Below are 15,656 nucleotides of genomic sequence, written 5' to 3' on the forward strand. Positions count from 1 at the left end.
CATTTATAAAATAGGGGCACCTGGGTAGCTCAGTGGGTTAAGCCTTTGCCTTTGACTCAGGTCATGATCTCAGGGTCCTGGGTTCCAGCCCTGCATCTGGCTCTCTGCTCGGCGGGGAGCCTGCTTCCTCCTCTCTCTCTCTCTCTCTGCCTGCTTCTCTGCCTGCTTGTGATCTCTCTCTGTCAAATAAATAAATAAAAATTCTTTTTTTAAAACAGATTTTTATTTATTTATTTGACAGAGAGATCACAAATAGGCAGAGAAGCAGGCAGAGAGAGAGAGAGAGGAGGAAGCAGGCTACCTGCAGAGCAGAGAGCCTGATGCAGGACTCGATCCCAGGACCCTGAGATCAGGACCTGAGCCGAAGGCAGAGGCCTAACCCACTGAGCCACCCAGGCACCCATAAAAATTCTTTTTAAAAAATCATTTATAAAATAAATATGCACTGATAACCCACTGGGCATTCCCTTATTTTTTAAGGCATTCTTTATTTATATATTTTGAAGCTTTACTGAGGCATAATTAACATATAATAAATTATACATATTCAAGGTGTACACTTGGATAAATCTTAACATATGTGCTCAAATAAAACAGTCACAACCAAATCAATGATCTGATCGTCACCCCCAGAAGTTTCTTTATGCCTCCATGATCCCTCTCTCGTAACCATCATGCCTCTATCCCCAAGCAAACATGAATCTGCTTTCTGTCACTCCCAATTAGTTTGCATTTTCTAGTTTTATAGAAATATAATCACACATCATAAATTTTTTATGTGTTGCAAAGTATAGATTCTAGTTGATAATTTTTGCATACAGATATCCAATTGTTCCAGCACCATTTGCTGAAAAGGCTGTCCTATTTTTAGTTTGCTTAGTATTTTTATCATGAAAGGATGCTGAGTTTTTGTCAGATGCTTTTCTGCATCTATGAAGATGATCATGTGGTTGTTTTCCTTTGCCCTATAAATGTGCTGGCGTTGATTTTGCTAGGAATTCACCCTTGCATTCCTAAGATAAATCCCACTTGGTTACGATGCATAATCATTATTAATGGGCCATTGAATGTGATTTACTAGTATTTTGTTGAGAATTTCTTATCTATATTCGTAAGGAGTATTGGTCTAGAGTTTTCTTACAGAACCTTCTCTGGCTTTGGCATCGAGATAATGCTGGCCTCATAGAACATGTTAAAAAGTATTCCCCTCCTCTTTTTTTTTTTTTTTGGAAGAGTCTGAGAAATGTTGGTGTTAATTCTCTTTTTGATTTTTGGTAGACTTTACAAGTAAAGCCATCCGGGGGACTTTTGTTTGTTAAGAGGTATTTAAATTTATTAAGATTTAACATATGGTCTGTCCTGGAGAATGTTGGGTGTATATTCTGTCATTGGAGGAGTGTTCTGTATGTCTCTGTCTTTTAGGGCCAGTTGGTTTCTAGTGTTTTTTACGTCGTCTGTTTCCTTCTGTAAAGGCTATTCTGTGCATTATTGAAAAGAGGGTCCTGATGTCTCTAACTCTTCTTGTAGATGTGTCTGTTTCTCCCTCAGTTCTTTCATTGTTTGCGTCATACAGCTCTTTTGTGAACTGACCCTTTTATCAGTATATAATGTCCTCCTTTGTCTCTTGTAACAGTTTTTGATTCAACATCTGTTTTGTTGAGGGGCGCCTGGCTGGCTCAATCAGCAGAGCACGTGACTCTTGATCTGGGGGTCATGAGTTCGAACCTCATGTTGAGTGTTCAGATGACTTAAATAAGTCCTTCAAAACAAATAAAATAAAATAAATTTTGTATAGTATTAGCAGAGCCACCCTGGCTCTGCATGGAATATGTTTTCCCATCCTTTCACTTTCAGCTTATTTGTGTCTCCCTAAACCGAATCTCTTGGGACACCTGGGTGGCTCAGTGGGTTATGTGTCTGCTTTCAGTTCAGGTCATGATCCCGGGGTCCCAGATCAAGTCCGCATCGGGCTCCCTCCTCAGCGGGGAGCCTGCTTCTCCCTTTCCCTCTGCCTGCCTCCCTTGTACTCTCTCTCTCTGACAAATAAATAAATAAAATTGTTTTTTAAAAAAATAAATAAATAGGGATGCCTGGTTGGCTCAGTCTGTTGGGCATCTGCCTTCAGCTCAGGTCATGATCCTGGGATCCTGGGATCAAGTCTTGCGTCAGGCTCCTTGCTCAGTGGGGAGCCTGGTCCTCCATCTGCCTGCTGCTCCCCCTGTTTGTGTGCACACTCTCTCTGTTTCTCTGACAAGTAAAATCTTCAAAAAATTTTTTTAAAAATTAAGCGAGTCTGGGGCACCTGGGTGGCTCAGTGGGTTAAAGCCTCTGCCTTCGGCTCAGGTCATGATCCCAGAGTCCTGGGATCAAGCCCCACATCGGGCTCTCTGCTCCGCGAGGAGCCTGCTTCCTCCTCTCTCTCTGCCTGCTTCTCTGCCTACTCGTGATCTCTGTCTGTCAAGTAAATAAATAAAATCTTAAAAAAAAAAATTAAGTGAGTCTCTTGTAATCAATAGATACTTGGATTTTTGGAAAATATTTTTGACCATTTTAAAGTGTACCATTCGGTGGCAGTAAGTACATTTTTTTAAAAGATTTTATTTATTATTTATTTGACAGACAGAGATCACAAGTAGGCGGAGAGGCAGGCAGAGAGAGAGGGGGAAGCAGGCTCCCTGCTGATCAGAGAGCCTGATGCTGGGCCCTAATCCCAGGACCCTGGGATCATGACCCGAGCCGAAGGCAGAGGCTTTAACCCACTGAGCCACCCAGGCACCCCGCAGTAAGTACATTATTGTACTTACACAATAAGTGTTGTACACAACACCACAATCCATCTCCAGATCTTTTCCCTTTTTTTTTTTTTTTTAAAGATTTTATTTATTTATTTGACAGGCCGAGATCACAAGTAGGCAGAGAAGCAGGCAGAAAGAGAGGGAGAAGCCGGCTCCCCACTGAGCAGGGAGCTCAATCCCAGAACCATGGGATCATGATCTGAGCCGAAGGCAGAGGCTTTAACACACTGAGCCACCCAGGCACCCCTCCAGATCTTTTCTTCATCTCCCCAAACTGAAACTCCTTACCCATTAAATAATAATTCTCCATTTCCCCTGCCCCATCAGCGCCCGGCAACCACCATTCTACTTTCTGTCTCTGAATTTATCACTAGAGTATGTAAAATACTAGGTATCTCATGGAAGTGAAATCATAAGCATCTGTCTGTCCTTTGTAACTTTTTTTTTTTTCCCCACATAGCCTAATGTCTTCAAGGTTCGGAATGTTGTAGATATGTCAAAATTGCACTCTTTTTTAAGGAGGAATAATATTCCATTGTATTATATGTACCATATTTTCTTTATCAATTTATCTGTCCATGGGTGCTTGGGTGCTTCCATGTTTTGCCTACCGTGAATAACACCGCTAGAACACAAATGTACAAATATCTGGCCGAATCCCTCCTTTCAATTCTTTTGCGTAGAATTGCGTAGAATACTTGGGTAGAGTTGCTGGATCATACAGTAATACTATTTTTAGCTTTTTGAGGAACTGCCATACACTTTTCTATAGTACCTGTACTTTCTACATTCTCACCAGCAGTGCACAAGAGTTCCAGTTTCTCTACCTCCTCACCAACATTCGCTTATTTTATGTTTTGTTGTGTGTGTGTGAATGGCATGTTTGTGTGTGAAGTGGCATCTTGTGGTTTTGATTTGCATTTCCCTAATTAGTGATGTTGAGCATCTTTTCATGTACTTACTGGCCATTTGTTAGGTTCTTTGGAGAAACATCCATTCAATTCCAGGGAGATCATTTGTATTCACTTATTTCAGTTAGATCATTTTTTTAAATAATTTTTTTATTTTTTATTAACATATAATGTATTATTAGCCCCAGGGGTACAGGTCTGTGAATCGTCAGGCTTATACACTTCACAGCACTCACCATAGCACATACCCTCCCCACTGTCCATAACCCACCACCCTCTCCTTACCCCCTCCCCCCAGCAACCCTCAGTTTGTTTTGTGAGAAAGCGTCTCTTATGGTTGGTCTCCCTCCTGATCCCATCTTGTTTCATTTATACTTGTCCTACCCCGAACTCCTCCATGTTGCCTCTCAACTTCCTCATATCAGGGAGCAGTTAGATCATTTTTAAATCCATTCTGCGAATCTGTCTTCTTTTGTGTATAGTAAAATATACATGAAAGTTACCATTAAGTATACAATTCAGTGGTATTAAGTACATTCATAATATCGTACCATCTTCACCAAGCTCTGTCTTTTCATTGGTGAGCTTAATCCATTTACATTTAAAGTCATTAATGGGGAGCCTGTCTGGCTCAGTTGGTAGAGCACAGGACTCCATCTCCAGGTCTTGAGTTCAAAGCCCCACGTTGGGTGTAGAGATTACTTTAAAAAATAATAATAATACAAAATAAAGTGATTACTGATATTAAAGGATTTATTTTTGCAAGTGTTCCTTTCTAGATGTGATCTTTTTTGTTTCTCAATCCTTTCAATACTGCCTTTTTTCGTGTTTGACTTTTTTTTTTCCTAGTGTACCATTTTGGTTTCTTCTTCATTTTCTTTTCTGTATATTTCCTCCTTGTTTTCTTAGTGGTTACCATAATTGTAAAATTAACATCCTAAGGTTAATAGCTATTTTTTCATCAGACACCATGAAGGCCAGAAAGAAGTAGGATGATATATTTAAAGTATGGATAGGGTGCTCATTTCAGCAGCATATATATGAAAATTGGAATAATACAGAGAAGATTAGCATGGCCCCTGCATGAGGATGGCATGCAAATTCATGGGGCATTCCATATTTTTTAAGTTATGCTTACCAAAAAAATTAAAATAAAGTACTAACAGGAAAAGGGGGAGAACTGTCAACCAAGAGTTCTATATCTAGAAAAACTGTCCTTCAAAAACGAAGATGTTAAGGCATTCCCGGATAAACAAAAACTCATGGGATTTGTTGCTAGTAGACCTACCCTACAAGAAATGTTAGAGGGAAGGGTGCCTGAGTGGTTCCGTGGGTTAAAGCCTCTGCCTTTGGCTTATGTCATGATCCCGGGGTCCTGGGATTGAGCCCCACATCGGGCTCTCTGCTCAGCGGGGAGCCTGCTTCCCTTCCTCTCTCTCCACCTGCCCCTACTTGTGATCTATGCCTGTCAAATAAATAAAGTCTTTTTAAAAAATATGTTAGAGGGAGTCCATCAGAGTGAAACAAAAAGGCACTAGATGATAATTCAAAGCCACATAAAGAAATAAAGACCACTGGTAAAGGTAACACATGGTAAATATTTTAAAAACAAGTATTATTTTATTTTTGCCATATTTTTGCCATTTCTTATATGATATAAAATATGCATAAAACAATAATCATAAATCTATGTTCACATGTACACACTGTATAAAGATGAAGGGGGTATGGAATTGGACAGAAGGCATTAATGTATGCTATTAAAACCAAGATGGTATCAATTCAACCTAGATTGTTATAAATTTATCTATTTCTTCTTAAGTGAACTTAGGTAATTTGTGTCTTTCTATGTGTTTTCCATTTCAACTAAGTTGTTGAATTTATTGGCATAAATTTGTTCCTAATATTCCCTTATTATTCTTTTATTATCTGTAAAAATTATTGTGATGTCACCTCTCTCATTCCTGATAATTGGTGATTTGTATTTTTTTTCCCTGATCATTGTGGCTAGAGGTTTATCTATTTTGTTGATTTTAAGCAGCTTTTGGCTTCATTGATTTTTCTTTATTTTTCTGTTTTCTGTTTCAAAGATCTTTGCATTGGTCTTTGTTATTTTCTTCTGCATACTTCAGTTTCAGGTGAAAGCTGAGGTCATTGACATGAGATCTTTCTTCTTCTTTTTTTCTTCTTCTTTTTGTTTAAAAGATTTTATTTATTTATTTGACAGAGAAAGACACAGTGAGAGAGGGAGCACAAGCAAGGGGAATGGGAGATGGAGAAGCAGGCTTCCTGCTGAGCAGGGAGCCCAGTGTGGGGTTCTATCCCAGGACCCAGGGACCATGACCTGAGCCAAAGACAGACACTTAGCAACTGAGCCACCCAGGCACCCCTACATGAGATCTTTTTTAAAACAAAACAAAACAAACAAACAAACAAAAAACCCACAAAACAAACAAACAAAAAAAGCATTTAGTGCAATAAATTTCCCTAATAGAGGTGCCCCACAAATGCTATGTTGTGTTTTCATTTTCATCCAGTTCAAAATATGTCCTAATTATTATTTTTAAAAATTTATTTTAAGTAATCTCTATACTCAACATGGGGCTTGACCTTACAACCCTGTGATCAAGAGTCACATGCTCTCCCTACTGAACCAGCCTCGCATCTCCGTAGTTATTTTTTTTATCTAAAGGTGTGTTACTCATTTTCCAAACATTTGGGGATGGTCCAAGGATCTTTCTGTTATTTGTTTATTTTTTCTTTCCTTCTTTAGAGTTTGAGAGTGAGACTGACTGAGGGGGAGCGAGAGAATGTTAAGCAGGTTCTACACTCATGCAAGCCCAATACAGGGTTCAATCTCATAACCCTGAGATCACAACCTGAGCCAAAATCAAGAGTCAGATGCTTGGGGCACCTGGGTGGCTCAGTGGGTTAAAGTCTCTGCCTTCAGCTCAGGTCATGATCCCAGGGTCTTGGGATGGAGCCCCAGGGTGTTGGGATCAAGCCCCATATCGGGCTCTCTGCTCAGCAGGGAGCCTGCTTTCCCCTCCCCTCTGCCTGCCTCTCTGCCTACTTGTGATCTCTGTGTGTCAAATAAATAAATAAAGTCTTAAAAAAAAAAAAAAAGATTCAGACATTAACCAATTGAGCCACGCTGGCGCATAAAACATTTTACTTTTACATATGTTAACTTGAATCCTTTTAAGTTTGAGACTTGTTTTATGGCCCAGATATAGTCTATTTTGGTAAATGTTCTCAGTGCACAAACCCCACCATACATTATTATTATTTTTTGAAGCTTTTATTTATTTATTTGACAGGCAGAGATCACAAGCAGGCAGAGAGGCAGGCGGCGTGTGGGGTGGGGGGGAGCAGGCTCCCTGCCGAACAGAGAGCCCCATGCAGAGCTCCATGCAGAGAGCTCCATCCCAGGACCCCAGGATCATGACCTGAGCTGAAAGCAGAGGCTTTAACCTACTGAGCCACCCAGGCACCCCTACATGATTATTTTTTAAACACAATTATTTTTTAAAAGATGTAATAAGAAAACAAGCAACATATACTTACTGAGGTAGTTACCATGGCCAGAGTTCTTCATTCCTTTGGATAGACCCCTATTTTTACTTGGTACAATTTTCTTTTTGCCTAAAGACCTTCCTTTAACATTTTTTGTAGTGCAGGTCTGTTAGTGATGAATTCTTTCAATTTATATGTATCTGAAGATGTCTTTGGGGGCACCTGGGTGGCTCAGTTGGTTAAGCAACTCCCTTCGGGTCAGGTCTTGATCCTGGAGTCCCCAGATGGAGTCCCACATCAGACTCCCTGCTCAGCAGGAACTCTGCTTCTCCCTCTGGCCTTCTCCCATCTCATGCTCTCTCTCTGTCTCTCATTCTCTCTCTCACACATAAATAAATAAAATCTTAAAAAAAAAAAAAAGATGTCTTTGTTTCTGGAAGATACTTTTTATGAAGTTTGAATTTCAGTACAGCTAACACACAGTGTTACGTTAGTTTCAGGTGTGCAATATAGTGATTCAACACTTCATACACCACCCTGTGCTCATCACAACATGTGCTCTCCTTAATCCCTATCACCTGTTTTAGCCATCCCCGCCCACCCTACACCCACACCCACCTCCCCTCTGGTCACCATCAGTTTGTTCTCTGTCATTAAGATTCTTTTTTTTTTTTTTTTTAAGATTTTATTTATTTATTTGAGAGAGAGAGTATGAAAGACGAGAAGGTCAGAGGGGGAAGCAGACTCCCCATGGAGCTGGGAGCCCGATGTGGGACTCGATCCTGGGATTCCAGGATCAAAATCTGAGCCAAAGGCAGTTGCTTAAGCAACTGAGCCATCCAGGCAGCCCCTGTCATTAAGATTCTCTTTCTTGGTTTGTGTGTGCCTTTCTCTTTTCCTTTGCCCCCTTTTTGTTTGTTTCTCAAATTGTTTCTCAAATTCCACATGAGTGAAATATTTGTCTTTCTCTTTGTTACTTTGCTTAGAATTACACTCTCTAGCTCCAACCATGTTGTTGCAAATGGCAAGATTTCATCTTTTTTTATGGCTGAAAAATATTCCATCATATGTTATACCACATCTTTTTTTTTTTTAAAAAGATTTTATTTATTTATTTGATAGACAGAGATCACAAGTAGGTAGAGAGGCAGGCAGAGAGAGAGAGAAAGGGAAGCAGGCTCCCTGATGAGCAGAGGGCCTGACTCGGGGCTCTATCCCAGGACCCCGATATCATGACCCAAGCCGAAGGCAGAGGTCTTAACCCACTGAGCCACCCAGGTGCCTCTATACCACATCTTTATCCATTCATCTATCAGTGGGCCCTTGGGCTGCTTCTATAATTTGGCTATTGTATGTTTTTGAAAGATATTTTTGCCTAATGTTCTGCATTGGGAGGTTTTCTTTCAATACTTTAAAGATATTGTTTCACTATCTTCTTACACAGATTGTTTTGGGTGAAAACCTGATGTCACCCTTAACTTTGTTTCTCTGTACATTCCATCTCTTAAGATTTTCTCTTTTTACTCATTTTAAGCAATTTGATTATAATGTGACTTCATATAACTTTTTTTCATGTTTCATGTGCTTGGGGTTTATTATGTTTCCTGGATTGGTGGGTGTATGGTCTTCATTAAATTTGGAAACATTTCAGTAATTATTTCTTCAAACATTTTTGTCCCCTTTTTTTCTCTTCTTCTGGGTCTCTAATTACTCAAATATTAGACCATTTGAAATTGTCCCATAACTGACTGATGTTCTTGTAATTGTTTTAGATTCTTTTTTGTCTCTTTCATTTTGGATAATTTCTATTCTAATGCCTTTATGTTCACATATCTTTTCTTCTGCAATATCTAATCTGCCATAAATCTCATCCCATGTATTTTTCATCCTTGGACATTGCAGATTTCACATCAGAAATTTCAATTTGAGGCTACTTTTTTTTTTTTTAAAGATTTTATCCGTCTGTTTGTCAGAGAGAGAACACAAATGGAGTGGCAGACAGACTGAGAAGCAGGCTCCCCTGTTTAGCAAGGAACCCAACACAGGACTTGATCCCAGGACTCAAAGATCATGACCTGAGTAGAAGGCAGCCACGTAACCGACTGAGCTACCCAGGTATCCCAATTTGAGGCTTTTTTTATATCTTCCTTCTCTCAACTTTTTGAACATAAGAAATACAGTTATAACTGTTTTAATGTCCTCCTTAGGCCCAACTTCTTTCAGTTCTAGGTCAGTTTCATTTGATTATAGACTGTTTTCCTGCCTCTTTGCATGTCTAAGTATTTATGGATCCATTTTTTTAATGGGTGCCATACATTATGAATGTGATCTTACTGAGGGCTAGATAGCTGCATTCCTATAAATCTTGAGCTCTGTTGTGTAATGAGTTTACATTACTCATTACTCATACATTACTCAGTCAACAATTTGATCTTCCTAAGTGTTGCTTTTATGATTTGTTAGCTAAGTCAGAGCAGGAGGACATAAAGACAAGCATGGCATTAGTGAAAGTGGATATATAAGCCCAGGTACTAAACCATAGCAACACGGCTAAGGGGACAGTTAAAACTCGATCAGGGTGGCGGAGTGCAGCCTCACCTCTGCCCTCTATCTCCCCTTCCTGAGGTAGTAGCAGCAGCATGAAGAGAGCAGGAAAGGCTGGACTATTCCCTGGGTAAGCTTGGGGGTACCCTCATGGGATCTGAAACCTTATCACAGAAACAAACTAGGCTTCAAATATAGACACAGAGCAGCTGCTGGCACAGAGCTGTCCAGGAAGAGGGTCCCACCCATCATTCCACTCTGCTTCACCCTTGCCAATCACATCAAGGGCCTTGGGATGTCATCACACTGCTCAGGAACTCAGCTTACTCATTTGTAAATCGGGGTGACCCCACCTGCTCTGCCTAGCTCAGAAGAGTGTTCTGTCCGGGGAGTAAGGTGTGCTCATTTCTGCAGCACATATACTGAAATTGTCCTAGGAGTCAGAGAAGTAAAAACATGCTGAGTTTCTGAAACTGACACCCCACTCCTTTCTACACACTGCCTTAGCCAACTGACTGCTAAGACCCCTCCTAGAAGGCCCTCAAGTTATGTGGTCAGAGATTGTAAAGAAGAGGACAGAGGACCTATCATTTGATTCTAACCTCCTTGCAGGGTAGGCTCCACCAGGGAAGGTGGCCCCTTCCCTCTGCCTCAGTTCTGATGGAAGCCTGGGATGAGTGGTTTCCTTAATCTTCAGGCTCAAAAGTCTGAGAACAGCAGGGAATCCACCCGTAGCCTCCAGATCCAGGCATTTCTGTCATTCCTTTCCCCTTATCTCTGATTTCCTACCTGTCAGATGATGGTGTCTGAAGGCAAGAGGCCAGAGTTCCCAACAGCCCTCTGGTTCTAGGCTGGGTCATCTCTGCATCCAACCTCCTTTTGGAAGGGCCCAAGGAAACAGACCAGACCAGACCAAGTGGCTCAACCATGTCCAAGCCATTGGTTATTTCTGGCAAGAATGAGGTGATCTAGGTTATCCCTCTATCTCCAGTAGCACCCAAGGACCCTGGAGCGCCTCAGCCTGGTTCAGGTCCCACATCTTTTATATTTCTGGGTGGCTTCCATCACCTGCCAGTCTGGAGCTTTGATAACCGTGTGAGATTTGGGGGGAAAGGTGGGAAGGTCTGGGTACAAAGCTACACACACGTACTTGAAGTAATTGTAGATTCACATGCAGTTGTAAGAAATAAGACACCCCCTTTGCGCTTTGCCTAGCTTCCCCCAATGCTGACATAGCGGGGTATCACAACCAGGATGCGAACATTGGTACAATCCATCAGTCCATCTATGGTGTGTGCCACTGTAATGCTAGACCACTAAATTTACCTACTTAAGTTGCTTGTGGCCGGGGGTACTGCACCCCGCTACTCCATCAGTGCCCCTGCAAACAGGACGGAGGTTAGCGAGGGATTTTAACAGGGCCTAGTATCTTCTGGACTCCTCATCCACGTGATCGCTTAATCCTCACCAGCGCCTGTTTCATAGACGTTAAGACTGAGGTGCGGAGAAGGGTGGAGGGTGAGTGGGTCTGGTAGGAGCTAACTCAGGCTGCCTACTCTATCTACCCTCTGAGCACAGCCCCGTGGGCCCCTGGGGGCACTAGGAGGCTTGGAAGGCTCGGCAAACACTAATGGAGTCCGTGGAGGCCCCGAGCAGGGTCCCAGCGGCGGAGGGAGCGGCTAGTCGCCGCACGCCGGAACTAAGCTTCAGGGTGTGGCCTGGCCCTACACCTGGTTCCACCCGCGAGGACGAGGAAGCAACGCCGGGCCGCAGTCTGCAACCAGAGCTCCCCTGCGCGGGCGCCCGGCCGGTGTCCGCCCCGGGGAACGCCGGGAAGCTGCCCCGCCCCTCCCCGCGCTCTTCTCCCCCCGCTGCGCGGCGCTCGCCTGCCCCCTACTGCCGCGGGGTGGGCCCTGCAACCCCGGCCCTCCCCGCCTTCGCCCCGCGCACCCCCCAGCTCCGGATTGGCCGCTCCAGAAGTCTCCGGGCCAGTAGCCTTCCGCCACTGGATTGGCTGCACCCCGGGGCTGAGGCCCCGCCCATTTCCCCGGGTCCTTTGATCACGCGCCGGCCGGCTCTTCCGGGGCCTGGGAGCCAACCGAGGGCGTTCCTGTCCGGGCTGCAGCGGCGGGAGGTAAGGCATGCTCGGGTTGGATGGGCTGCAGAGCGCCGGCGCGGGTCCACGTCTCGATTCCGGGATGTCCGGGCTCTACCTGCAGCCCCCCAAACTCCCTTCCCCGGCCTGAGGCGCCCAGCGTCGTGGGAACTATACCTCCCACTCGCCGATGCTGGTCCGCATCCTGGGAGCGGCCCGACATCCGCCCCACCTCGGCAGGTCCCTTCGACCGTGGGACGGCGTGCATGCGACCGTGCAAGCTCGGTGCCCCCACGGACACCGGGACAGGTAGTTCATACCTTGTCCCCCAGTGGAGACCCAAGCGAAGCGGGGTCGGGGACCTTGGGGTCTGCGTACAGGAGCCCCTCGGCAATCTCCTTGCATCTGTCAATGGGAGGTGACCCTCTCACCTCCGCCTGTCAGCCCACGCTAAAGAGGGGAGGGACCTGGGCGGAGCCCCGGCTGGGGACCAGAGGGAGGTGACATCACCTCGCAGATACCTGCCCACTCGTGTCCGCCCTGGCACGATCACAGTGGAGGAGAGGCTGTCCTGGTTGTATGTCCGCACTCACACCAGGGACAAGGAGGGCACAGAGAAGGCCTGTAGCCTAAGTGGGGGTATTGGACCAGGATTGGGGCAGGCTCCTTCTGATGCTCCTGCCTCACACGGAGGCCCTACAGCGCAGGACCCTCATATATCTGTCAAATCTCCCCCTTTTGCTCCACTGGACAGGTGCTGGCTGCCCAGTGTCCCCAGAGGTCAGAATAGGAGCTCCAAACGTAGATCTAAGCTTTTCCCAGGAGATGGTGCCAGTGTTTGGCCAGCACCTGAGCTGGGCCCCACCCTGGCTTGGGGACAGGAACCGGGCAGCACTCGGCCTCCCCTTGGTGCCCTCCACACCCAGGATTTCCCTGGAGTCACTGGAGGGTTAAGCCCAGCACACTGACCTGGAGGATCCCTCGTCCCAGGGCCTGACCTAAATTTTGATACATTACCAGCTCTGGGAAAGGGATCCAGAGCTTGGGTGGCACCCTGGGTCAAACGAATCACCTCCCTTTCTCCTCCGCAGGGAGCCCTGTGGAGGCGCCCTCCCGAGGCCCCACTGCCCATGCTGACGACCCAGCCCTCCGGCTGCCGATGTCATGAGTAACACTACAGTGCCCAATGCCCCCCAGGCCAACAGCGACTCCATGGTGGGCTACGTGTTGGGGCCTTTCTTCCTCATCACCCTGGTCGGGGTGGTGGTGGTTGTGGTAAGGAGCCCCCACGGACACACATACACACCCACACTTCGGCTGGGAGTGGGGGTGGTGGGGCTGGTGAACCTGCACCGCTCATCTCCGCTGTCCTGCTGTGATGGGTGAAGGGGTAGAGGTGGGTCTCTCATGGGCCGTCCTGGGCTCAGCACCCTGCACAGCGCTGTGTCTCTGTTACAGGTAATGTATGTCCAGAAGAAAAAGCGGTGAGTGTCCCTGTCCCCAGTGTTACTTCCCCTGCATTTGGCTCACAAGTTTCTTCCCATAGGCTTGGTTCTCTACAGATGCCCTTGGGCTTTCCTTATACCAGCCCAAAATTCCCTACACCCCGCTGTGAGGGTTTCCTGCCCAAACTGGGCTTGGAACCCACTGAAGAGGGGCCCCTTCTAGAACTGGGCATGTATTCTCAGAACCGTAGTGTGCCCCCAGAGGCCCCCAGGGCCTTAGGTGTTGGGAGTGGGATTCCCCTGGGCTGAGTGCCCTCCCCTGCTCCCTAGAGTGGACCGGCTTCGCCATCACCTGCTCCCCATGTACAGCTACGACCCCGCAGAGGAGCTGCATGAGGCTGAGCAGGAGCTGCTCTCGGATGTGGGGGACCCCAAGGTAAGTGCTGGGGGGTGGGTGGGTGCAGAACAGTTGGCGGTCGTCTTCCCCAGAGCCAGGTTCTGTCCTCAGACCTCCCTATGTGGACCAGGGCTGGTGGGCTGCCCTCCTGCCAGGGGTGCCACAGCTTCTGCCCTGGACCCCAGCCCTGTGGCCCCGTCTCTGCCCCCACAGGTGGTACACGGCTGGCAGAGTGGCTACCAGCACAAGCGGATGCCCCTGCTGGACGTCAAGACCTGACCTCACCCCCACCCCCACCGCTCTCCAGAACCATGGCACTTGGGAGTGCTGGGGGGCCTGCGGTGTCCTTCCCCACTTGCACTCATCCAGTTCCCCCTGCTGGGAACTGGGTCTCCTCTCATCCATCCAGGCTGCACCTCCACCCCCCTGCCCAGGCCTTCAATCCTTGGTGGGCTGAGCTTTCCACCACTCCCACCTCCACCAGGCTAATCCAAGTTTTTCCTGCCTGGTTGGAAGGGTGGTCGGGAGACTTTCTTCCTAGGCCCCACCTTTCTCTTGAGCCCTCCCCAACCTGGCTTTGGATTTGTTTCCATGGTGACAGGGCCTAATGTATAGTATTCAGTATATATATTTTGTAAATAAACTGTTTTGTGGCTAGGGGTGTGGTGCCTTTTTTTTTTTTGAGAGAGGCTTGTTACCTTCCCTGGAACTAAGGCTTTCCCCGCCCCCTCCCCGGAGATCCACCCCCACCAACTCTGTCCTTGGCTTCCACTCTTACCTACCCCAGGTGCCCACCACAGAAGGATTCCAATCCAGAAAAGGATATTTTTTTATTCAAGTAACTGCAAATAGGAAACCAAGATGGGGGGGGCCCCAGGCTGGGACAAATAATGGCCACCTCCTCCCCGGCAGAACAGGGGACAGAAGGTAGCCTCTACACCCGACAGTCAATACAGCCCCCCCCCCAACTCTGCTGCAGCATCCTAGGGGCAGGGCCCCACCTTCCCTGGGACTGGGGTGGTCGGTAACCCAGCCTGTGCTGCCCCTGGCCCCTGCCCCTAAGAGTGCCTCGGAGGAGGGGACCGTGGGCAGAACAGGAGGCAATGAGGATGAACATTTGGCGCTGGTTGCAGCAGCAATGACGGATGTCTAAGAATGGAAACATTGAACGAAAACAACACAACTGTCCAGAGGTAGTTTGTGAACAGAGGAAAAGATGGAACCAGAACCTTGGGGGGTGGGGAGGAGCAGAAGGGTGGGAGTGGGCAAGGCTAGCTCCTTGTTATTAGTGCCCCGTGTGAGGAAGGGGGAAATTGAGGCCTAGGGTGGAAGCAGAGGGGATTGGGCAGTGGCTCCAGCCCACCTGGGGAGGCTGTGGCAGGGAGCCTACGCCTCGGGGACCTCACCTGGAAAAAGGGGGGACTGCATTTCCCTCACTGCAATAGATTCCAGGGTGAGGGGGTGGGGTGGGCTGGAGCCCATTTAGAAAGGGTAGGAGGCTCAGACCCCTCCTGCCTTCCTTCCTGTGCCCAAAGGGGCTGTCTGACCTAGAGCAAGGACCAGGCAAGGGAGGAAGAAAGAAAAGTGGGTGTGAGCCACACCTAGTGAGACACAGGCTGGGTGGGGTGGGGGGCATCTCAGGGCCCAGCGCCCCTCCCCACTGGCCATACCTGCCACTGCTTGTGCTGTGGAGGGGGGCAGATCAGGAGATGAGGCTTGGGGCCCCTTTTAAGGCCAGGGAAGCCCTCCCAGGCCCCTCAGTGGGAAGTCAGAGGGAAGAATGGGGAAAGGACCCCCCCCCAAACCCAGAGCCCAATCAGCAACGTCCCCACCGCAGGGTGTGGGGACACAGCAGGGGGCAGGGTGCGGCAAGGTTGGGGGCTGGCTTTGTCTGGAGCTGTGTGTGCCTGTGGGTGAGGGATCGCTGGAAACCTAGACCAAAGGGAACTGCTC

General features: G+C 47.0%; 1 protein-coding gene and 1 non-coding gene across 4 annotated transcripts; both read left to right on the top strand.

The window, feature by feature from the left end:
- The first annotated feature begins 4,723 nt into the window (after positions 1 to 4,723).
- LOC116589543 lies at positions 4,724 to 4,830 on the top strand. Its single transcript, XR_004285317.1, has one exon. It is a non-coding gene; the product is annotated as a U6 spliceosomal RNA (small nuclear RNA).
- Positions 4,831 to 9,325: 4,495 nt separating this feature from the next.
- On the top strand, positions 9,326 to 14,096 carry SMIM29 (small integral membrane protein 29). 3 transcript variants are annotated; one of them, XM_032340588.1, is made up of 4 exons: positions 9,326 to 11,900; positions 12,102 to 12,170; positions 12,953 to 13,076; positions 13,637 to 13,732. In XM_032340588.1, the coding sequence occupies exons 1-3, from the start codon at positions 11,397 to 11,399 to the stop codon at positions 13,031 to 13,033; spliced, it is 654 nt and encodes a 217-aa protein (XP_032196479.1). In that variant the 5' UTR covers positions 9,326 to 11,396; the 3' UTR covers positions 13,034 to 13,076; positions 13,637 to 13,732. The 3 variants fall into 3 exon arrangements, with proteins under 3 accessions (XP_032196479.1, XP_032196481.1, XP_032196480.1); XM_032340590.1 differs by lacking the exons at positions 9,326 to 11,900; positions 12,102 to 12,170 and adding exons at positions 13,320 to 13,345; positions 13,917 to 14,096 and having other exon boundaries at positions 12,968 to 13,076; positions 13,637 to 13,742; XM_032340589.1 differs by lacking the exons at positions 9,326 to 11,900; positions 12,102 to 12,170 and adding exons at positions 13,320 to 13,345; positions 13,917 to 14,096 and having other exon boundaries at positions 12,997 to 13,136; positions 13,637 to 13,742.
- The last annotated feature ends 1,560 nt before the right edge of the window (positions 14,097 to 15,656 follow it).

The sequence above is a fragment of the Mustela erminea genome, chromosome 4 (genome assembly GCF_009829155.1).
Source record: "Mustela erminea isolate mMusErm1 chromosome 4, mMusErm1.Pri, whole genome shotgun sequence".
Lineage (NCBI taxonomy): Eukaryota > Metazoa > Chordata > Mammalia > Carnivora > Mustelidae > Mustela > Mustela erminea.